The sequence below is a fragment of the Protopterus annectens genome, chromosome 3.part0, assembly GCF_019279795.1.
Source record: "Protopterus annectens isolate FY-2018-M chromosome 3.part0, PAN1.0, whole genome shotgun sequence".
Classification (NCBI taxonomy): Eukaryota; Metazoa; Chordata; order Ceratodontiformes; family Protopteridae; genus Protopterus; species Protopterus annectens.
This window is the reverse complement of record NC_056731.1, coordinates 430844867-430870781: the sequence shown is the minus strand read 5'-3', so window position 1 is coordinate 430870781 and position 25915 is coordinate 430844867. Positions and strand designations below refer to the sequence as shown.

Genomic DNA, 25915 nt, shown 5'->3' with positions numbered 1-25915 from the left:
TCTGACTTACCGAAATGTACCACCATTAAATCAGTACTGTTCCACTGTGTGACTGTAAATACCACACTACACAGTGACTAGGATATCTCATTTATTCTTTCACTTTAACCACCTCACTTATAACTTTATGCACTGAGATGATATTCATTACAGCTGTTATATTCATGAGCAGTTAATTGCCACAACATAAATGGAAATCCATTTTGTCCAAGTACCTTGATTCGTTTGGCAAATTTCAAATAAGTTAAAATGTTAGCGTATCTTTATATAACAGACTTTAATTCAGTGATTCAAGCTTATTAATAGTTATACAGCATGCGGGTATGCAGTATTTCACGTTCTGCTTAGGTTAGGGACAAGTCTTTCAGACTACATACTGCTACATTTTGCCAGCTGCAGTTCTTGTTGCGAGTGCAAAACCATTCTGTATCTAGAATCAGGACTAAGACAATCCACTTAAGAAAATCTTTACAGATCACGCAATGTCATATCAGCAGCTGTTTTTCTTTTAACTACACTTTTTTCAAAGTTTATGAAATAGACAAGTATGTTTTGTTTTTTACTATCAAATAAATGTTCTCCATTCCTCTGCTGTGAATGAGTTTCACATTTTTGTGAGGCCTAGCCTTTCCTTGCAGATGATATTGTCTTCTTTTGTAGAACAGACCACATATATTTTCCACTTACAAAACATTAATGAGTTTAAGATATCTGTTTTATTGCTGCATCAAGCAAAATATAATTTCAAGGTAAGTTTTGTTTGCTTGCACCATAGCTGCATATTAACTTCACAAACCTGGATTAAAGAGAGGTCCTCCAATTGTAATCTGAAGAGGTAGTTCCTGAAAGAGAACAAAATGGAGTTACTGGACCGCCTTAAAAATGAACAGAAACATGAATGAAAAAAACATGTCTACAGGTCTTCCAAGACACATCCTGCATATACTATGACACTGTTATATTGCTCATTTAGGCACCAATTAAGGAACTGTGCTGGAAGATATGTAAGGGTTCCGTATAACCAAGCCTGATGCATCACATATTTCCACAGCTATAGATGTAAATCCATAATGAAAATGTTATTAGCCTAGGAGAGCTCATTTTGGCCAGTGTGCCAAGCGTTTACTTTCTTGGAACCTAAAATTCAGACTTCACTTCTTTTAAAAAAACAAGAAACACAGATGGAGATTTCAAAATGTTACATTTCTGCCATTACTCTCTCCACTCTGACATTAGTCCCTTGGCAGTACCAAAGTGTTTCCCTTGCATCCCTCCTACTTACACAATAAAACAGACTGTACAAGTAAGTACACAGGTACTGTTTGACAGAGATAAGGTGAAACAGGCTGGTTGTTGGTGTTGTTGTGTCTTTTGGCTTTTCCCGGTTAGGGGTCGCCACAGCGGAACTCCGGTCTGCTAATGATTGGCAGTTGATTTTTACATGCTGAGTTTCCAGCCCTGACACACAACCTTCAACGAAGGTACGCTCATTCACGCATGTCTCCACGCAGAAGACGCTCTAGCTGAGAGTCGAACCGGTCAGCGTCTTACTGTGAGGTGACAATGCTACCACAGCACAACAGGCTGGTAGTTTGACAAAAATTACATCAGATTAGGATTTGGTTGGGTCATTAATGGTCCACACTGGGGTGTTACAGAAAGAATCATACCTTCTGGTGCATATCAGAACATGCAACATATTTAATGTAAATATCATGCAGTACATTTTCACAGCCTAAGTAATGAAGCATTATGATAAGCGAGCAGTGCATAACTCTTAATGTTGTGTGCATTTACCTCATTATTAATTTTTTGCACCATATATTGTTCTATCTATATAGTGCTTTTACTAGTATTAATACTGCATAAATCTCTATCAGTATGTGATAAATTTTCCATCAAAATGATCTTTGATCTGCCCACAGCTTACTGTCAGCCTGAATTCATTAGTCTGTGTTATTATATTATGGCAGTGTGACATGTCGCTGAAAGATTACTGCTAATCAGTATTAGACTGTATGACCTCAGAGAAGAGGGAAAAAACAAACAGAAAAAAAATAGAAGAACTCATGAGGAGAAAATATTTGGTTGTATTACATATTCCTTCACTGACACCCAAAAAGGAGAATAATCAACTCAACATGTATTTCAAACAGAAATGACTGTAAATATCTTTAGTGAAGCTGTCCAGAAAAGACATGATTCTGTTCACATTTCCAATAACTTCCACATCACTTCACTTTCACTTCACACCACAAGTGTTCTTTTTCTTTTATGTTCATCCAAATGTGAATTTCTTATACATGTTATGCCAGCATGTAATCCAGTCATCTTAGTTTATCTCATCTCTATTTTATTCACCACCAGTCAGAGCAAACACATCTTCAGTAGCTATACTATTACAAGGATTAGATAATGTGACACTCGCCTGAACAGTATGTATTATTTTAGAGGACCTTTAAAAAATTAGTGAAAACATATTTATGACAAAATATGTCATTCTTGCGTTCCAAGGTCATCTATGTTTAGTATGTCTTTGCATGAATGCTTGTATTGTTATTATTTTTTTTTTTCCATTTGTAGATAGACTGCAAGTCAGAATTCAAATGTCAGTGGGTAGAGAGTTTTCGCATTGCTGGAATACAAGTGGATACGTAGGCAGGGCTGGGAGCAACAAATAAAGAATAACTTTTTGTTCTGAACCCAAATGTTTCATTGCTCGACCTTTTATCATGTGGAACTAACCATAAGATTAATTACTTTTAATTTTTGCTGCAAACATCCTAGCTTTCTTAGTAAACCTCAAAAACCTTCTGCTTTCAACAGATGAACTTGTGTCTTGCACATTTAAGTCGGAGTACACAACCAGTAATACTGCAAACCCTGGCTTCCATGCAATAACATGAACTTGGGGGCTTGTGGGAGCACACTCCTCAGGCCTCTGTGTTTAATGTGCCCCATAATTAAATAATATTGTGTGCATGTAATTCACTCTAAACTACATTTAATTGAATGATTTTCTTAAAATTAATTCATAATCTAAATTGGGTGTCAAAAGTATTGCTTAATATATTTAAGATTGGTGTGACACAGCCAGCCCAGCTATCTGGAATGTTGTAAATAATTCTATGTCATCTGTGAATATTGATATGATTTATACAGAACTGTATGCTATGAACTGAGCTTCAAGAATGTAACCACAGCATACCCTGCTGGAACATAGAAGATTAACTTACAAAACTTCAAGAAAATAAGCTGAAATTAAGTGCTTTACGATGTGCTATAAAAGAAGACATGATGTCTAGAGCTAGAAGCCTTTTCTATTGTCTGAAAAGAAAAGTAATTATTAGGTTAAAAATGTAAAGTGTTTGATTGTTTTATGACTTCCTAGCAGCTACACAGTTCTGAGCAAAAATATGTACTTCTCACACAGAAATGTTAAAATTCTATTAGTTTCTGTTAGGCTGGGAACTAAAGGCAGGTGACAAAGAGTGACGTCATCCAAGCTGACCTAGCAGTAATGTTTGATAGTAATTTAAGAACTCTCTCAGAGACAGACTTGGCATTTCGTATCTTGTCTTGGACCTAGAAACATCCATTCAGCACTTCTGCCCGTGTGTTGTCTGTAAGTAAGACTTAGGGCATAGTATCTCTCTTACATATAGATAGGAATATAGTAAAGATTAGTTTAGATGTTTTCTGTATTTTATGAGACTGTCCTGCAAAGTTGTTTTAAAATATTTCCTGTGATTCTAAACTCTTCAGTTACTGTGTTGATTGAGTATTGTCTTGTTCTTTTATTACGTATTATTAAATATATTTAAATCTATCTTTGTGGCTGATATTTGTGAGACATATTTAAGCTCTTAAGAGTACTTGCATATGTGTCTGGTGACACTGTACATGCCACTCCTAAATAGCCTTGCTCTTGGTCACTCTTACCATTTGGATAACAGTAACATTACACATTAGGATTGGTCACCCTATGGAAAGGGCCTTAAAGTAGTTGATAAGGGGTTCTGGTGGCAGTGCTAACTACCTCATCGTCTGGGCAGAAGGGTGCAGAGCTAATAAACCTGTGCCAGCCTTTCCCAGGTGTGTTCTTGTGTATAAATCAAATCTCAAAGTGTGTGTGTGTGTGTGTGTGTGTGTGTGTGTGTGTGTGTGTGTGTGTGTGTGTGTGTGTGTGTGTGTGTGTGGGTGTGTGTGTGTGTGTGTGTGTGTGTGTGTCAGCTACTTGGGCAGGGACACAAAGCACTGGTTGGGCAGAGAGAGTGTTGGGAGGATTTGGCTTGAAACCCTGGCTAAGGACTCAACTCTATAGCTGTGCCAGTGTGGAGTCTTATTGGGGATCTGCAGAAAGAGGGAGAAACCAGCCCCCAGACTGACTGTGATCTCTATGTGCTCTTAAGGGAAATTGTACTTTACTGAGTATGCACTTGCCATCCTCCCGTTGTGTACGTCCCTCACTGTTTCCAGTGATGAGGATTGAGGCTCATTGATTAATGGGCTAGTGCAGGGACATCACAATTGGAAAGAGAGATTGGATAAGCAATCCACAAAAAGACAATGGAGGGATATATGTATATCTCCCAAATATGCAACAAAGTCTAGAAGATTTAGGATCTTTGCCTGGAAGTGTTTACATAGATATCTTTATATCCTAAGTAGACTCCAAAGAATGTTTCCTCAGGTAGATAACAAATATTGGAGGTGTGAAAAGCAAGAAAGACGTAGTTGAGAACATATTTTTTGGGAGTGTAATGAGCTGGCATACTTTTGGGCTTGCAGACCGCTCTGTCAGAGATGATGAATGAGTAGGTTGGAATGAATAGGGAGATGATTGTTTTGAGTTATACTGCAAAATTAGAATTACCTAGACATACTAAATCCTTGCTGAGTCTAATTATGGTGGCTGCCAAAAAAAGCAATTACTAGAAAATGGAAATCAAACTCTAGACCAACTTTACTAGAAGTAGTTAATATAGTAACAAAGATAAAACAACTGGAACTTGGATCTTTATGAAAGGAAAGGAGCAAACTACATAGGACAAAATGGGAATTGGATCAATATATGCAGAGCAGGAACGAGGTTTAAGAGGCAGGATTTGAATGAGACATATAATGCTTAATTGACAATGACTAGATGGTTTCTAAGTGATGTATAATGTTTATAACTACAGTTGTTTCAATGGTGTCCATGATGTAAATGGTTCGCAACTAAAGTGGTAGCATTTTGTATATTTTTCTTTTATATAAATGTAAGATTGTCTTTGTTATATGTGCAAATTTAATAGATGTTTGGAAAAAAAAGAAAGAAAGAACATGTATATTTGTAAGAAGCTGTGAAGAAAAAAGCATTGCCTAATACACATCTGAAAAAGAACTGTTATATTTATGAGAAACGTGAAGAGACATCTAATTCTATATTTCAGGGAAAAATACTCGAGAAACACTGAAGTTATTACTTCATCATATTCAACACAAGTTTGTATCTGTACTATTTTTTGATGCCTGAACTTAAATATACGCATATCTTTTGATGAAAAATAAATAAAGGTACTGAAAATCCAGTACATTTTTAGAGAGTGATTCCACATACTAAATAGGAAATGATTACAATCTTGAAAAAACATATTTCTGGGTATTTCTGAAAAATGCCAGTTATTTCCAGTGAGATGATATAACATGCTGTGAGTTGATAGGTGGGGTTATGGCACTGAACGATGATGACTGCATCATGAGATAGATTTGATAGATTTATTGCAAGCAGTTACTTTCATTACATATCCCCCATCTCCAGTTTTCAACTAGGTCCTTTCAGAACACTTCCTAAATCACCTTCAAGATGGTCTTGACAATTATATGAATAATTGCTAGAGTTAGAACACCTGGGGACAAAATACATAATATTAAACCTCCAACTAAAATCAGGACTCCCAAACTGAAACAGACAGGAAGCACTTCAGTTTGCAGTTACAGAAATTTTGTCTGCAGATATGAACAAATAGACGGGACAGGGAGGAGAGTGGCCTACCATTGAAGGGTCAGATAAAATGCATATCGGTTAAAAGACAGTTTGGTAACTTTACAGACACAAAAATTATATCATTTTTTTTAAAAGATGTCCTGCCCCCCAGCAAAGTAATCTATTTTTCTATTCTACTCTATTCATTCTGTGTATTCTGTCCAAAGCTGCTAGCATACTTCTGCAACACAATACTAATTGTAACCAGACTTGTCTTAAAAGATGTAAAGTTCAAATCTTGTTTCATTCCAAAATGTGCACAAAAGGCCAGAGGAAACTGTATATATAAATCCATGCTATCCGCCCAGCCACATCTTTTTCCCATTTTTGCAAATGGGGTCAGGTATTCACATTTGGGATTTTGGCATAATGGTTAAAGTGGGTTCACATTACAGACATCAAGGTACAGGGTTTGATTCTAACATGGGGTAATTGGCTAGGCTTAAAATGGCCCACAACAGCAATTATCCTAGTACTAATTTAAGAGTGGGAGGTTGGCATAATGGTTAAGGTGTTTATATTACAGATATACGGTGCAGGGTTTCATTCTCACGTGGTAATTGGCTAGGCTTAAAATGGCCCACAGGGACAATCAGCCTAGTACTAATCTATGAACCTATAAAGTGATCGCTGGGTTGAGGGTTTGTTGGGGGAAATAATTCATTTGCGTGTCAGATAAGTGTCTGTGCATGCTTGGACAAACATGTTTGCTGACTGCAACTCCAATATCAAAGGAGAAACATCGCTTTTAACAACAGATGTGCAGCAAGGATGTTAGGCTACGAATTGCAAAATTGCCTCATTAGCATACTACACTTTACAACATTTCTCATTTGCATCTCATTAGTTTTCAGGCCTTGTGCATTAGCATAAATGGCCTCTGAATCATGCTTTTGCTACACTCACTTGTAAGCATCAGGAATACTCTTACTACATATTAATACAAAGACACTCTCCTTTCTCCTTCCGATAATAACACAAACAACTCTGACCCAAAAGAAACCACCGACTGTGGTGAGCAAAGAGGTCAAACAGCAAAGCAAGATTTTCTTTTCTTTTATTCTAGCGCTTCAATGTCTCCACCTTCAAGGAATAACAATAATAATAATATTCCTTGAAGGTGGAGACACCAAAGTGCTAGAATAAAAGAAAAGAAAATCTTGCTTTGCTGTTTGACCTCTTTGTTCACCACAGTCGGTGGTTTCTTTTGGGTCAGAGTTGTTTGTGATACTCTTACTGTACGTTTGGAAGTGACTATGAATACCAAACTAAATATTTCATTAACAAGCACTTTAACTAGACAAGGGGGAGGCACAGTAAGAAAAACAGGGAATTTTGCCTTTCCCCCCAAAAATCAGGTTATTAGTAAGACAGACGTAGTGACAGAGAACCAGAAGTGTAAACTTCAAGTCACCAAAAGACAAAATGGATCTAGAAGAAAAGGGTAAAGAATATTAGAAATTTAAAAGAAACTACAGTCGGTACCAACAGTACATAAATTATCGCTACCAAGTGGCTTTTCGAAGTGAAAAAGAAGTGTTACCTAGATCCTGCAGTCAGATAGAAACACCTCACACAAAGAATACAGAGGGGGATGCGACATACCTTGATTTGCTCTCTGCAGAAGGACAAGGAAGATAAACACACAACCTTCTCTTGCTCTTCCTTGCTCTGTTGCACGATTAAATAATTCACAGTTTCTAAAACAACTGGCAAACAAGGGGATTACAAACATTATGGATCTGCTCAAGACGACAGTGTTACTGCAGTTCATTTAGTCAACACTCCTCAATCAAAAGGGGAGGAAAAAGACAGCAGAGTGACAGGAAGAGATATTGCTATCAGAAGAGCCAAACATCTTAAGATTCTAAATGTAACATTTGCAATTCAAATATCATAGACCTCAACCTTACAGCTCCACATGTGGAACAATACCTATCACATTGTTGAACAAAGGGCAAAATGTGGAGCACTACCAATCACAATGTTGAACAAAGGGCAAAATGTGTAATACTACCTCTTACAACGTAACACAAATTGAAAAATGCAGAACACTACCCATCACAATGTTATACAAATGGCAAAATGTTGAACACTACCTATCACAATGTTGAAAAATTGCAAAATGTGAAACACGACCCATCACAATATGGAGAGAATAGGCGAAATGAGGAAAACTACCTTTCACAAAGTTGAACAAGGGAAAAATGTAGAACACTATCTATCACAATGTGAAGCGAATGGGTAAAATGTGGAACACTATCGCAATATGAAGAGAATAGGCAAAATGTGGAACCCTACCTACCCCAATGTTAAACAAAGGGCAAAATGTGTCAGACTACTTATCATAATGTGGAACAAAGTGCAAAATGTGGAACACTACCTATGACAATGAAGAACAAAGGGCGAAATGTGGAACACTACTTATCACAACGGTGAACAAAGGGCAAAATGTGGTAAACTACCTATCAAAATGTTGAACAAAGGGCAAAATGTGGATCACTACCTATCACAATGTTGAACAAAGGGCAAAATATTGAACACTACTTATCACAATGTTGAGCAAAGGGCAAAATGTGGAAGACTACCTATCACAATGTAGAACAAAGGGCAAAATGTGGAACACTACCTATAACAATTTTGAGCAAATGACATAATGTAGAACACTACCTATCACAATCTTGAACAAATTGTAAAATATTAAACACCACCCATCACAATATGGAGAGAATAGGCAACATGTGGGAAACCATCTGTCATAAGGTGAAGAGAATAGCCAAAATGTGAAACACTACCTAACACAATGTGGAGCAAATAGGCTAAATTACTATACCTCTCACACAGTTTAATAAAGGACAAAATGTGGAACACTACCTGTCACAATGTGGAGATAATAGGAAAAATGTGGAACACTACCAATCACAATGTGGAGAGAATAGGCAAAATGTGGAACACTACCAATCACAATGTGGAGAAAATAGGCAAAATGTGGAACACTACCAATGACAATGTGGAGAGAATAGGCAAAATGTGGAACGCTACCTATCACTATGTTAAACAAAGGGCAAAATGTGGAACACTACCTATCACTATGTTAAAAAAGGGGCAAAATGTGTCGGACTGTTTATCATAATGTGGAACAAAGGGCAAAATGTGGAACACTACCTATCACAATGTTGAACAAAAGGAAAAATGTGGAACACTATCTATCACAAAGTTGAAGAAAGGGCAAAATGTGGAACACTATTTATCACAATGTTGAAGAAAGGGCAAAATGTGGAACACTATCTATCACAGTGTTGAAGAAAGGGTAAAATGTGGAACACTGCCCATCATAATGTTGAAAAAAGGGCAAAATGTGGATCACTACCTATCACAATGTTGAACAAAAGGAAAAATGTGGAACACTACTTATCACAATGTTGAACAAATGGCAAAATGTGGAACACTACCTATCACAATGCTGAACAAAGGACAAAATGTGGAACACTACTTTTCACAATCTTGAAGAAAGAGCAAAATGTGGAATACTACCTATTACAATGTTAAAAAATTGAAAAATGGGGAACACTACCTATCACAATTTTATGCAAATGGAAAAATGTTGGACATTACCTATCACAATGCTGAACAAATTGCAAAATGTGAAACACCACTCTTCACAATATGGAGAGAAGAGACAAAATGAGGAAAACTACCTTTCACAATATTAAACAAAGGACAAAATGTGTCGGACTACTTATAATGTGGAACAAAGGGCAAAATGTGGAACACTACCTATCACAATGTTGAACAAAAGACAAAATGTGGAGCACTAACTTTCACAATGTTGAACAAAGGGAAAATGTAGAACACTACCTATCACAATGTTGAACAAAGGGCAAAATGTGGAACACTACCTATCACAATGTTGAACAAAGGGCAAAATGTGGAACACTACTTATTACAATTTTAAACAAATGGCAAAATGTGGAACACGATATATCACAATGTTGATCAAAGGGCAAAATGTGAAACAATACCTATCAAAATGCTAAACAAATTGCAAAATGTGGAACACTACAAATCACAACTTTGAGCAAATGACAAAATGTAAAACACTACCTATCACAATGTTAAACAAAGGGCAAAATGTGTCGGACTACTTATCATAATGTGGAACACTACCTACCACAATGTTGAACAAAGGAAAAATGTGGAACACTACCTTTCACAATTTTGAACAAAGGGCAAAATGTGGAACACTACCTATCAGAATGTTGAACAAATGGCAAAATGTGGAATACTACATATCACAATGTTGAACAAAGGGAAAAATGTGGAACACTACCTTTCACAAAGTTGAAAAAAGGGCAAAATGTGGAATACTATCTATCACAATGTTAAACAAATTGAAAAATGTGGAACACTACCTAGCACAATGTTCTGCAAATGGCAAAATGTAGAACACTACCTACCACAATGTTGAACAAATTGCAAAATGTGAAACACCACCTATCACAATATGGAGAGAATAGGCAAAATGAGCAACACTACCTCTCACAATGTTAAACAAAGGGCAAACTGTGTTGGACTACTTAGAATGTGGAACACAGGGCAAAATGTGGAACACTACCTATCACAATGTTGAACAAAGGACAAAATGTGGAGCACTAACTTTCACAATGTTGAACAAAGGGAAAATGTAGAACACTACCTATCACAATGAGCGAATAGGTAAAATGTGGAACACTATATATTGCAATATGAAGAGAATAAGCAAAATGTGGAACCCTGCCTATCTCAAAGTCAAACAAAGGGCAAAATGTGTCGGACAACTTATTATAATGTGGAACAAAGTGCAAAATGTGGAGCACTACCTATCCCAATGTTGAATAAAAGACAAAATGTGGAACACTACTTATCACAATGTTGAAAATGTGGAATACTACTCATCACAATGTTGAACAAACGGCAAAATTTGGAACACTACCTATCAAAATGTTCAACAAATGGCAAAATGTGGAACCCTATTTATCATAATGTTGAACAATGGGCAAAATGTTGATCACTACCTAACACAATGTTGAACAAAAGGAAGAATGTGGAACACTACTTATTACAATGTTGAACAAATGGCAAAATGTGGAACACTACCTATCACAATGCTGAACAAAGGACAAAATGTGGAGCACTACGTTTCACAATGTTGAAGAAAGAGCAAAATGTGGAATGCTACCTATTACAATGTTTAAAAAATTGAAAAATGGAGAACACTACCTATCACAATTTTATGCAAATGGCAAAATGTTGAACATTACCTATCACAATGCTGCACAAATTGCAAAATGTGAAACACCACTCTTCCTAATATGGAGAGAAGAGGCAAAATGAGGAAAACTACCTATCACATTGTTGAACAAAGGGCAAAATGTGGAACACTTCCCACCACAATTTTCAGCAAATACAAAATGCAGAACATTATCACAATATTAAACAAAGGGCAAAAAGTGTCGGACTACTTATAATGAGGAACAAAGGGCAAAATATGGAACACTACCTATCACAATGTTGAACAAAGGGCAAAACATGGAACACTACCTATCACAACGTTGAATAAAGGGAAAACGTGGAACACTACTTATCACAATGTTGAACAAAAGGCAAAATGTGTCAGATTACTTTACATAATGTGACACACAGGGCAAAATGAGGAATACTCCCTTTCACAATGTTGAACAAAGGGCAAAATGTGGAACATTACTTATTACAATGTTAAACAAATGGCAAAATGTGGAACACTACCTAGCACAATGTTGAACAAAGGGCAAAATGTGAAACACTACCTATCACAATGTTGAACAAAGGGCAAAATATAGAACACTACCTATCAGAATGTAAACAAAAGGCAAAATCTGTCGGACTACTTATCATAATGTGGAACACAGGGCAAAATGTAGAATACTACCTACCACAATGTTGAACAAATTGCAAAATGTGAAACATTAACTTTCACAATGTTGAACAAAGGGAAAATGTAGAACACTACCTATCACAATGTCGAGCGAATAGGTAAAATGTGGAACACTATCTATTGCAATATGAAGAGAATAAGCAAAATGTGGAACCCTACCTATCCCAAAGTTAAACAAAGGGCAAAATGTGTCGGACAACTTATCATAATGTGGAACAAAGTGCAAAATGTGGAACACTACCTATCACAATTTTGAACAGACAGCAAAATGTGGAACACTACCTATCAAAATGTTCAACAAATGGCAAAATGTGGAACACTGCCTATGACAATGTTGAACAAATGACAAAATGTGGAACACTACCTTTCAAAATGTTGAACAAAGGACAAAATGTGGAATACTACCTCTCACAATGTTAAACAAATTGAAAAATGGCGGAACACTACCCATCACAATGTTATGCAAATGGCAAAATATTCAACACTACCTATCACAATATTGAAAAATTGCAAAATGTGAAACACGACCCATCACCATATGGAGAGAATAGGCGAAATGAGGAAAACTACCTTTCACAAAGTTGAATAAGGGGAAAATGTAGAACACTACCTATCGCAATGTGGAGCAAATAGGTAAAATGTGGAACACTATCAATCGCAATATGAAGAAATAGGCAAAATGTGGAGCCCTACCTCGCCCAATGTTAAACAAAGGGTAAAATGTGTCAGACTACTTATCATAATGTGGAACAAAGTGCAAATGTGGAACACTACCTATCACGATGTTGAACAAAGGGCAAAATGTGGAACACTACCTATCACAATGTTGAACAAAGGGCAGAATGTGGAACGCTACCTAGCACAATACTGAAAAAAGGGCAAAATGTGGAACTACCTATCACAATATTGAACAAAGGGCAAAATGTGGAACACTACCTATCAAAATGTTAAAGAAATGGCAAAATGTGGAACACTACCTTTGACAATGCTGAACAAATAACAAAATGTAGAACACTACCTATCACAATGTTAAACAAATTGCAAAATGTAGAAAACTGCCCACCACAATTTTGAGCAAATTCAAAATGTAGAACACTACCTATCACAATTTTAAACAAAGGGCAAAATGTGTTGGACTACTTTCTATAATGTGGCACAAAGGGCAAAATGTGGAATACTACCTATCACAATGTGGAGAGAATAGGCAAAATGTGGAATGCTACCTATTGCTATGTTAAACAAAAAGCAAAATGTGTCGGACTGTTTATCATAATGTGGAACAAAGGGCAAAATGTGGAACACTACCTATCAAAATGTTGAACAAAGGGCAAAATGTGGAACACTACGTATCACAATGTTGAACAAAGGGCAAAACGTGGAACATTACCTATCACAATTTTGAACAAAAAACAAAATGGGGAACACTACCAATCACAATGTTGAACAAAGGTCAACATGTGGAACACTACCGATCACAATGTTGAACAAAGGGAAAAATGTGGAACACTACTTATCACAATGTTGAACAAAAGGCAAAATGTGTCAGACTACTTTACATAATGTGGCACAAAGGTGAAAATGTGGAGCATTACCTATCACAATGCCGAACAAAGGGCAAAATGTGGAACACTACCTATCAGAATGTTGAACAAATGGAAAAATGAGGAACACTAACTATCACAATGCCGACCAAAGGACAAAATGTGGAACACTACCTTTCTCAATGTTAAACAAAGGGCAAAATATGGAACACTACCTTTCACTATGTTATGCAAATGGCAAAATGTAGAACACTACTTATCACAATGTTGAACAAATTGCAAAATGTGAAACACCACCAATCACAATTTGGAGAGAATAGGCAAAATGAGGAACACTACGTCTCACAAAGTTGAGCAAAGGGAAAATATAGAACACTGCCTATCACAATGAGGAACGAATAGGTAAAATGTGGAACACTGTCTATCACAATATGAAGAGAATAGGCAAAATGTGGAACCCTACCTATCCCAATGTTAAACAAAGGGCAAAATGTGTTGAACTACTTATCGTAATATGGAACAAAGTACAAAATGTGGAACACTACCTAGCACAATGTTGAACAAAAGGCAAAATGTGGAAAGTACAGTTTTGTACCTACCATAAATGTAGATGTTCGAGGATTCCATTGCTGCAGTCCTGACTATTGGGTATAGTCCGCGTCCCAGTCGGCCCGAATACCAGAGTATAAGGCTGACGTCGGTCAGGGCGCATTAGACTGACGTCAGTACGTCAGGGTACTAATGCGCATGACCGACGTCATATCCTCAGTCTTTTCTTGCCCCAGATGTCAGAAGACCCAAAAAGACAAGTCCCCAAAACAACCTGCACCAAAAACATGTATAATATATACAACAATATATACATATATATATAAAATATAAGCATGTAAACTCACCTACACAACCACCCCTAAACACAGAGGGAAGGAGGGAGTAATTGGACTGCAGCAATGGAATCCTCGAACATCTACATTTATGGTAGGTACAAAACTGTACTATGTTCTTCGCCTTCCATTGCTGCAGTCCTGACTATTGGGTAGAATCCCAAAGCAGAGGCAAGGGAGGCTGGCAAATTATAAAGTAGCAGGAGCTGACAACATGCCTTGTAAAACAGCTGTGGCAAAACCAGCCCTAGTCTTAGAGTATATAGGCAGGTGATAATGCCTAGAGAAAGTATGCACTGAACTCCAAGTAGCTGCTTCCAGAATATCCTTAGTTGCCACCCCCCTTAGAAATGCTGTTGAAGTGGCAGTAGCCCTAGTGGAATGAGGCCTAATCCCAGCTGGAATCTCTTTGCCATGATGGGAATAACAAAATGCAATGCAAAAGCCAATCCACCTAGAAATAGTTTGTTTTGACACAGGCTTGCCCTGTGAACTCAAAGCAAAAGAAACAAGTAACTGCTGAGACTGCCTAAAATTCTTAGTCCTGCTCAAATAATAACGCAATTGCCTGTGTACATCTAAAGTGTGCAAAATCTTTTCCCCTTTATTTTGAGGATCTGCAAAAAACGTAGGCAAATGAATAGTTTGGTTTAAAGCCACACTAGAAACCACCTTAGGCATAAAGGAAGGATTAGTACGTAATGATACCCTGTCCTTATGGAAAATCAAAAGGGCTCTACTGCCATAAGGGCCTGCAACTCAGACACCCTTCTTGCAGAAGTAATAGCCAACAGAAAAGCAGTCTTCCATGACAAATATTTCAATTCAGCAGTAGCTGCAGGCTCAAAAGGTTGTAGAGTAAGTTTTCCAACACAAAATTGAGATCCCAAGCAGGAGTAGGAGCTCTACGGGGGTCTTATATTCTTTGCCCCTCTAAGAAACTGCTTGAACAAAGGATGCGAAAACAAAGGTGGGTCACAATCATAGTGAGCTGAAATTGCTGCAGCATGAATCTTTATGGAAGAGAAGGACAAACCTTTGTCCAATAATTCAGTAAGATATTGAAGAGCCACACTCAAATTAGGCTCTGAAATCTCCAAATTCTTTGCTGTACTCCAAAATAAAAATCTCTTCCATTTTTCTGCGTACACTCTCCTAGTACTAGGCCTTCTAGCTTCCATAATCACATTTAAAACTTGTTGAGGAAGCTGAGACCTGCTGTGCTTCAACACAGAATATGCCAAGCTGTGAGATGAAGAGATTGAAGCTTGACATTGAGCAGATGACCGTCCTTCTGAGATAACAGATGAGGAATCAGAGGTAAAGGCCATGGAGGCTTCTTTACAAGACTCCGTAGAAGTGGGTACCAGTGTTGCCGAGGCCAATCTGAGCTATCAAAATCATCCTTGGCCTGTCTTGTCTGACCTTTAATAATACCTTTGGAAGAAGAGGCAGAGGTGGAAAGGCATAGACATGAAGGTTTTTCCAACTGAAAGACAGAGCATCCACTTTCCAAGCTGTGTGATGAAACCCCTTTGTGCAATACTTTGGCAGCTGGTGGTTTAGTGGAGAAGCGAACAGATCTATGTCTGGAGTTCCCCATGACACTGTCAATTTCTGAAATACATGAAGATCCAGTTTCCACTCGTGGGGATCCATGATTTGTCTGCTTAACACATCTGCTAGGGAGTTCTGTGCTCCTGGCAGAAACCTTGCCTGAAGAGTTAGTTGCAGGCTTAACGCAGTCTCCCATAAAATCATTGCTTGCCTGCATAGAGGATAAGAATGTGTTCCCCCTTGCTTGTTGATGTACCACATGACAGTTGTGTTGTCTGTTAGAATCAACACCTGCCCTGGAAGAAGTAACTCCTTGAAAGCCATCAATGCAAACTGGACTGCTAACATCTCCTTCATGTTGATATGTAGATGCTGTAGTCTGGCAGGCCACTTGTCTTGTATCCACTTTCCATTTAGATGAGCTCCCAAGCAGTGTCCGAGGCATCTGTCGTTAAAATCTGACTCGCCTCTGGCCGGGTCACAGAGAGTCCCTTGTTTAGGTGACATTCCTGAGCCCACCACAAGAATTCCTTTTGAAGGCAAGGTATTATTTGAATGACAGTGTCCAAATCCTGGCAGTGCTGTGTCCATACATTTTGAGATACCATTGCAGCTTCCTCATATGCAGTTTGGCATTGGGAAGCACCAGAATACAAGATGCCATGAACCCTAATGCTTGAAGGACTGTCCTTGCAGTCAGCACGGACTGATGAGATAGTTGATGGAAGTAAAGTGACAGACTCTTTTGTTTGTCCGGGGTTAAAAAGGCCATCTGGGCTGCTGTATTCAGTCTCACACCCAGAAAGCACATGTCTTGAGAGGGTACTAGACTGGACTTTATTTCGTTCACAGAATACCCTAGGCATCTTAGCACTGCTATGACATATTCCAGATGCTGTAGAAGGTCTTCCTTTTCTTGAGCCAGAATCAGGCAGTCGTCCAAGTAAGGATAGATTTGAATGCCTTGAAGCCTGAAGTAAGCTATCACTGGAGCCAGAACCTTTGTGAATACTCTAGTAGATAAGCCAAAGGGCAATGCAGAGAACTGATAATGAAAATCTCCAGTTCGAAACCGGAGATACTTTCTGCAACTTAGCCTTATAGGCACATGAAGGTAAGCTTCCTTGAGATCCAAAGTTACCATCCAGTGATCCTTGCCCAGCAGAGGTAACAGTTGTTGTAACGTCAACATCTTGAACTTGGGAATGTCCAGATAAGTGTTGAGGATAGATAAATCCAAAATTGGTCTCCACGTGTTCCCCTTCTTTGGTACTAGGAACAGGCGAGAATAAAATCCAAGCCCCTTTCTGATACAGGGACTGGCTGAATGGCCCCTATCTGGAGTAACTGAGAAACTTGCTTGTGAGCCTCTTTTCTTTGTGGAGGAGGAACATCTGGCATGCCTTTGAAAGGGGCATTGTGTGGAAATAAAATCTGTAACCGTGATGAATGATATCCAGCACCCATCTGTCTTGAGTGATTAAATCCCAATTTTCTTTGAAAAGAGACAGTCTTCCTCCCAAAGGAGCTGCCAGACGAGAATCCACTGGCAGCTGAAAAGGCAGGTCATTGGGTCTGCTTACGAAAGGACTGACCCCTGCCCTCACCAGAAGTCTGAGCAGGTGAACTCTCTGATCTAGGCCTAAATGAACCTTGAGCCCTGCCCCTACCACGCCTAGACCTACCTGTAGACTGGGAACCATAAGCAGGATATGTCCACCCCTTAGCAGGCCAATTTCTACTAAACTGGAGGCTGCACCTGCAAAAATCTTTAACAGTCTGCATAGACTTAGCTTTGTCTTCCATTTTCTTTAAAACTGCTTCCACAGGCGGTCCAAACAACACATCAGACTGTAAAGGAGCATCCAAAATCCTGGTCTTAACATGCTCAGCTAAATTCTGATCCTTCAACCAGGCATGTCTGCGAAGAACAGAACTAGTAGCAGCCACCCTCGAGGAGGCCTGAACAGCATCAAAACCACACTGCAAAGAATGCTTACCCACTTGTTCAGACACATGAACCAAATCCAGCAATTCTTTACACTCAATACCTTCCGCCAAAGCATCCACCTTAGATTTCAATTGTGAAAGGAGATAATTCTGATATTTTAGCATGTGAAACTGACAATTCAACGCCTCATGGCTAGAGTGGAAGAAGTATACACTTTCTTACCCCACCTATCCAAAGCCCTTGCCTCTTTATCAGAGGGTACAGGATTTTTAACCACAGAAGCTTTAACACCTTTAGGCCCCTGAGAAACAGTTTCTGGGTCCGCCCTAGGACTCTTAAACAAATACTTATGAGCTTGGGCACCCTATAATACCTATCAGGCTTAACAGGAGCAGGAGGCAAGGAGTCAGGGTTCAGGAAGCCTCTGCAAAAACATCCTCCACCACATTCAACACAGGAGGAATAGCTAAGGGCCTATGCTGGGGTAAAACAAGAATTCCCTAAGCCTTTTCCTGAATCAGAGTAATCCTGGCCTTCCCATTTAAAGTGCTCCCTCATGGAGTGAAGAGTCTCTGAAAATGAAAAATCCTCAGGAGGAGAAGCTGTAGGAGTGGAATCATCCACATCAGAATCAGAATAAGTAGGAAACTCTTGTAAGTCTTCCACAGAAGACTCTGAAGCCTGTGAACACTGTTCAAAACTATCAAACTCCTGTTCCACCCTAGGCCTCTTATCAGGCGGGGGCATAGAACCTCTAATTAGAGTAATCAAATCTTCAGCCATTTTAAGCATATGTTTCTTAGGCACAGAGCCCGAAATGCTAGGAGAAGCCCCACAGAAGCTGAACTTGGCCTACCTCAAAAGAAGCTTTGGCAACAGAAGGAGAGGCCCTAACTACCTTGGGAAGAGAGGGAAGAACAGTTACCTCAGAAGCCCCCTCAGCCTGGCCTACCTCCTGAGAGGGCACATCCTGTAACAATAAAGTATCTGCCTGAGACTCCATGGAGACTCCTGGCAAAACCTCTGGCTCCACTGAGCCTAAAGAACCGGCGTCCGGGACTGCCGGTTCCTCACCCCTAGGCTTCACTGTTTTGTCCTTTCGCTTCTTGGATGAAGCGGGCGCCGGAGCATCCGACGGCATATTATAATTGCAACGCTTTCCAAACACTAACCTAGCACAATCTAGCCTCCTCTTAATAGTGCTTGTTAAATCTAGCACAAGAGCGCAACCAACAACGTCGTGCTCAGGCCCTAAACAAGGTATACACAAAGTATGATAATCCCTATGCGGTATCTGCTTCCCACAAGAAATACAGTTATTCACTTTTTCTGACATCCGGTTAAATACTGAGGCAAGAAAAACCAAAATGTTCTAACGGGTTACTTAGCCAACTCTGTTTCGGTCTGAAACTCCGGTTTCGGAAAATCTCAGAACGCCAACCTGCACTCGCAAATTTGCTTCTGCATCGGACCATGCGGCAAAAAAGACTGAGGATATGACGTCGGTCATGCGCATTAGTACCCTGACGTACTGACGTCAGTCTAATGCGCCCTGACCGACGTCAGCCTTATACTCTGGTATTCGGGCCGACTGGGACGCGGACTATACCCAATAGTCAGGACTGCAGCAATGGAAGACGAAGAACATCACTACTTATCACTATGTTGAACAAAGGACAAAATGTGGAGCAATACCTATTACAATGTTGAAGAAAGGGCAAAATCTGGAACACTACCTATCACACTGTTGAACTAAGAGCAAAATGTGGAACACTACCAATCACAATGTTGAACAAATGACAAAATGTAGAACACTACCTATCATAATGTAAAACAAATTGCAAAATTTGGAACACTACCCGCCACAATTTTGAGCAAATGACAAAATGTAGAACATTACCTATCACAATGTTAAACAAAGGGCAAAATGTGCCGGACTACTTATCATAATGTGGAACAAAGGGCAAAATGTGGAACACTACCTATCACAATGTTGAACAAAGGGCAAAATGTGGAACACTACCTATCACAATGTTGAACAAAGGGCAAAATGTGGAACACTACCTATCACGATGTTGAAGAAAGGGCAACATGTGGAACACTAACTATCACAATGTTGAACTAAGGGCAAAATGTGGAACACTACCTATCACAATGTTGAAAAAATGACAAAATGTAGAATACTACCTATCACAATGTTAAACAAATTGCAAAATGTGGAACACTACCCGTCACAATTTTGAGCAAATGACAAAATGTAGAACATTACCTATCACAATGTTAAACAAAGGGCAAAATGTGCTGGACAACTTATCATAATATGGAACAAAGGGCAAAATGTGGAACACAACCTATCACAATGTTGAACAAAGGGCAAAATGTGAAATAATAAAAATCACAATGTTGAACAAAGGGTGAAATGTGGAACACTACCCATCTCAATGCTAAACAAAAGGCAAAATATGCAATACTACCTATCACAATGTACCACAAGGGGCAAAATATGGAACACTACCTATCACAACCTTAAACAAATGGTAACATGTTTAAGACTACCTATAACAATGTTGAACAAACAGCAAAAAGTGGAACCCTGCCTATCACAATTTTCAGCAAATGACAAAATTTAGAACACTACCTATCACAATGTTGAACCAATTGCAAAATGTGAAACACCACCTATCACAATATGGAGACAATGGGCAAAATGAGGAACACTACCTCTCACAATGTTAAACAAAGGGCAAAATATGTCAGACTACTTATCATAATGTAGAACAAAGGGCAAAATGTGGAACACTACCTTTCACAATGCTGAACTAAGGGAAAATGTAGAACACCACCTACCACACTGTAGAGCGAATAGGTAAAATGTGGAACACTATCTATCGCAATATGAAGGAAATAGGCAAAATGTGGAACCCTACCTATGCTAAAGTTAAACAAAGGGCAAAGTTTGTCGGACAACTTATCATAATGTGGAACAAAGGGAAAAATGTGGAACACTACCTATCACAATGTTGAACAAAGGGCAAAACGTGGAACACTACCTATCACAATGTTGAACAAGGACAAAATGTGGAACACTACCTATCACAATGTTTAAAAAAGGGCAAAATGTCAAGCACTACTTATCACAATGTTGAAAAAAGGGCAACATGTGGAACACTACCTATAACAATGTTGAACAAAGGGCAAAATGTGGAACACTACCTATCACAATGATAAACAAGTGGCAAAATGTGGAAAACCACCTATCAAAATGTTCAACAAATGGCAAAATGTGGAACACTACCCATGACAATGTTGAACAAATTCCGAAATGTAGAACACTACCTATCAAAATGTTAAACAAATTCCAAAATGTGGAACACTGCCCACCACAATTTTGAGCAAATACAAAATGTAGAACACTACCTATCACAATGTTAAACAAAGGGCAAAATGTGTTGGACTACTTATAATGTGGAACAAATCGCAAAATGTGGAACACTACCTATCACAATGTTATGCAAATGGCAAAATGTGGAATACTACCTATCACAATATTGAACAAATTGCAAAATGTGAAACACCACCCATCACAATATGGAGAGAAGAGGCAAAATGAGGAAAACTACCTATCACAATATTAAACAAAGGGCAAAATGAAGAACAGTACCTATCAAAATGTGGAGCGAATAGGTAAAATGTGGAACACTATCTATCGCAATATGAAGAGAATAGGCAAAATGTGGAACCCTACTATTCCAATGTAAAAAAAGGGCAAAATGTGTCGGACTACTTATCATAATGCGGAACAAAGTGCAAAATGTGGAACACTACATATCACAATGTTGAACAAAGGGCAAAATTTGGAACACTACTTATCACAATGTAAGGGCAAAATGTGGAACACTACCTATCACAATGTTGAACAAAGAGCAAAATGTGGAACACTACCTATCTAAATGTTAAACAAATGGCAAAATGTGGAACACTACCTATGACAATGTTGAACAAATTCCAAAATGTAAAACACTACCTATCACAATGTTAAACAAATTGCAAAATGTGGAACACTGCCCACCACAATTTTGAGCAAATACAAAATGTAGAACACTACCTATCACAATGTTAAACAAAGGGCAAAATGTGTCGGACTACTTATAATGTGGAGCAAATGGCAAAATGTGGAACACTACCTATCACAATGCTGAACAAAGGGCAAAATTTGGAACACTACCTATCACAATGTGGAGAGAAGAGGCAAAATGTGGAGCCCTACTTACCACAATGTTAAACAAAGGGAAAAATGTGTTGGACTATTTATCATAATGTGGAACAAAGGGCAAAATGTGGAACACTACCTATCACAATGTTGAACAAACAGCAAAATGTGGAATACTACCTATCATAATGTTGAACAAAGGGCAAAATGTGAATCACTACCTATCACAATGTTGAACAAAAGGTAAAATGTGAAACACTACCTATCACAATGTTAAACAAACTGCAAAATGTGGAACACTACCCAACACAATTTTGAGCAAATGACAAAATGTAGAACACTATCTATCACAATTTTAAACAAAGGGGAAAATGAATTGGACTACTTATCATAATATGGAACAAAGGGCAAAATGTGGAACACTACCTATCACAATGTTGAACAAAGGACAAAATGTGGAACACTACCTTTCACAATGTTGAACAAAGGGCAAAATGTGGAACACTACCTTTCACAATGCTGAACAAAGAGAAAAATGTGGAATACTACCACTCACAATGTTATGCAAATGGCAAAATGTAGAACACTACCTATCATAATGTTGAACAAACTGCAAAATGTGAAACACCACCCACCACAATATGGAAAATATAGGCAAAATGTGGAACACTACCTCTCACAAAGTTGAACAAAGGGAAAATGTTGAACACTACCTATCACAATGTGGAGCGAATAGGTAAAATGTGGAACACTATCTATCGCAATATGAAGAGAATAGGCAAAATGTGGAACCCTACCTATCCCTAAGAATAACAAACGACAAAATGTATCGGACAACTTATCCTAATGTGGAACAATGTGCAAAATGTGGAACACTACCTATCACAATGTTGAACAAAGGGCAAAATGTGTCGGACTACTTATCATAATGTTGAACAAAGGGCAAAATGTGGAACATTACCTATCACAATGTGGAGAGAATAGGAAAAATGCGGAACATTACCAATGACAATGTGGAGCAAGTAGGCAAAATGTGGAACACTACCTCTCACAAAGTTGAACAAAGGGAAAATGTTGAACACTACCTATCACAATGTGGAGCGAATAGGTAAAATGTGGAACACTATCTATCGCAATATGAAGAGAATAGGCAAAATGTGGAACCCTACCTATCCCTAAGAGTAACAAATGACAAAATGTATCGGACAGCTTATCCTAATGTGGAACAATGTGCAAAATGTGGAACACTACCTATCACAATGTTAAACAAAGGGAAAATGTTGAACACTACCTATCACAATGTGGAGCGAATAGGTAAAATGTGGAACACTATCTATCGCAATATGAAGAGAATAGGCAAAATGTGGAACCCTACCTATCCCTAAGAGTAACAAATGACAAAATGTATCGGACAACTTATCCTAATGTGGAACAATGTGCAAAATGTGGAACACTACCTATCACAATGTTGAACAAAGGGCAAAATGTGTCGGACTACTTATCATAAAGTTGAACAAAGGGCAAAATGTGGAACATTACCTATCACAATGTGGAGAGAATAGGAAAAATGCGGAACATTACCTATGACAATGTGGAGCAAGTAGGTAAAATGTGGAACACTATCACAATGTGCAGAAAATAGGCAAAATGTAGAGCCCCCTCCTGTCACAATGTTAAACAAATGGCAAAATGTGTTGGACTATTTATCATAATGTGGAACAAAGTGTAAAACGTGGAACACTACTTCTCACAAAGTAGGACAAAGGGAAAATCGTAGAAAACTACCTATCACAATGTAGAGCGAATAGGTAAAACGTGGAACACTACCTATGACAATGTTGAACAAATTGTAAAATGTGGAACACTGCCCACAACAATTTTGAGCAAATACAAAATGTAGAACACTACTTATCAAAATGTTAAACAAAGGGCAAAATGTGTCGAACTAATAATGTGGAACAAACTGCAAAATGTGGAACACTACCGATCACAATGCTGAACAAAGGGCAAAATGTGGAATACTACCTATCACAATGTTGAACAAAGGGCAAAATGTGAAGCACTACCTACCACAATGTTAAACATATTGCAAAATGTGGAACACTACCCATCACAATTTTGAGCAATTGACAAAATGCAGAACACTACCTATCACAATTTTAAAGAAAGGGCAAAGTGTGTCAGACTACTTATCATAATGTGAAACAAAGGGCAAAATGTGAAACACTAGCTATCACAATATTGAACAAAGGGCAACATGTGGGACACTACCTATCACAATGTGAAGAGAATAGCCAAAATGTGAAACACTATCTAACACAATGTGGAGCAATTAGGCAAAATGAGTAAAACTACCTCTCACAAAGTTTAATAAAGGGCAAAATGTAGAACCCTTCCTGTCAAAATGTGGAGAGAATAGGAAAAATGTGGAACACTACCTATCACAATGTGGAGAGAATAAGCAAAATGTGGAATGCTACCTATCACAAAGTTAAACAAAGGGCTAAATTTGTCGGACTGTTTATCATAATGTGGAACAAAGGGCAAAATGTGGAACACTACTGATCACAATGTTGAACAAAGGGCAAAATGTGGACACTACCTATCACAATGTTGAACAAAGGGCAAAATGTGGAACACTACCTATCATAATGTTGAACAAAGGGCAAAATGTGGATAACTACCTATCACAATGTTGAACAAAGGGAAAAATGTGGAACACTAGGCACAAAGGGCAAAATGTGAAACACTACCTATCACAATGTTAAACAAATTGCAAAATTTGGAACACTGCCAATCACAATTTTGAGCAAAGGCCAAAATGCAGAAATCTACCTATCCAATGTTAAACAAAGGGCAAAATGTGTCGGACTACTTATCATAATGTGGAACAATGGATAAAATGTGGAACACTACCTTTCACAATGTTGAACAAAGGGCAACACGTGGGACACTATTTATCACAATGTGAAGAGAACAGCCAAAATGTGAAATACTATCTACTACAATGTGGAGTAAATAGCCAAAATGAGCAAAACTACCTCTCACAAGGTTTAACAAAGGGCAAAATGTAGAACCCTTCCTGTCAAAATGTGGAGAGAATAGGAAAAATGTGGAACACTACCTATGACAATGAGGAGCAAGAAGGTAAAATGTGGAACTCTATCACAAAGTGGAGAGAATAAAAAAAAATGTGGAACCCTATCTATCACAATGTTAAACAAAGTGCAAAATGTGTTGGACTATTTATCATAATGTGGAACAAAGGGCAAAATGTAGAACACTACCTAGCACAATGTTAAACAAAGGGCAAAATGTGGAACACTACCTATCACAATGTGGAAAGAATAGGTAAAATGTGGAACCCCACCTATCACAATGCTAAACAAAGAGCAAAATGTGTTGCACCACTTATCATAATGTGGAACAAAGGGCAAAAATGTGGAACACTACCTATCACAATGTTGAAAAAAGGGCAAAATGTAGAACACTACTTATCACAATGTTGTACAAAGGGCAAAATGTGGAACACTACCTGCCACACTGTTGAGCAAAGGGCAAAATGTGGAACACTACCTATCACAATGTTGAACAAAGGGAAAATGTGTTACACTACCTATGTTCAATGTTGAACAAAGGGCAAAATGTAGAACACTATCTATCACAATGTGGAGAGAATAGGCAAAATGTGGAACCCTACCTATCACAATGTTAAACAAAGGGCAAAATGTGTCGGACTATTTATCATAATGTGGAACAAAGGGCAAAATGTGGAACACTATCACAATATT

General features: G+C 38.3%; 1 protein-coding gene across 2 annotated transcripts in view; it reads right to left on the bottom strand.

Annotated features, from left to right (window-relative positions):
• Positions 1 to 25915, bottom strand: part of SEMA5A (semaphorin 5A) — a 2688572-nt gene that overhangs the window by 1471805 nt on the left and 1190852 nt on the right. For both annotated transcript variants that reach the window (XM_044064865.1, XM_044064863.1), the window contains one exon: positions 797 to 842. In XM_044064865.1, coding sequence (XP_043920800.1) covers positions 797 to 842 — 46 coding nt within the window. The remainder of the gene's footprint in view (positions 1 to 796; positions 843 to 25915) is intronic.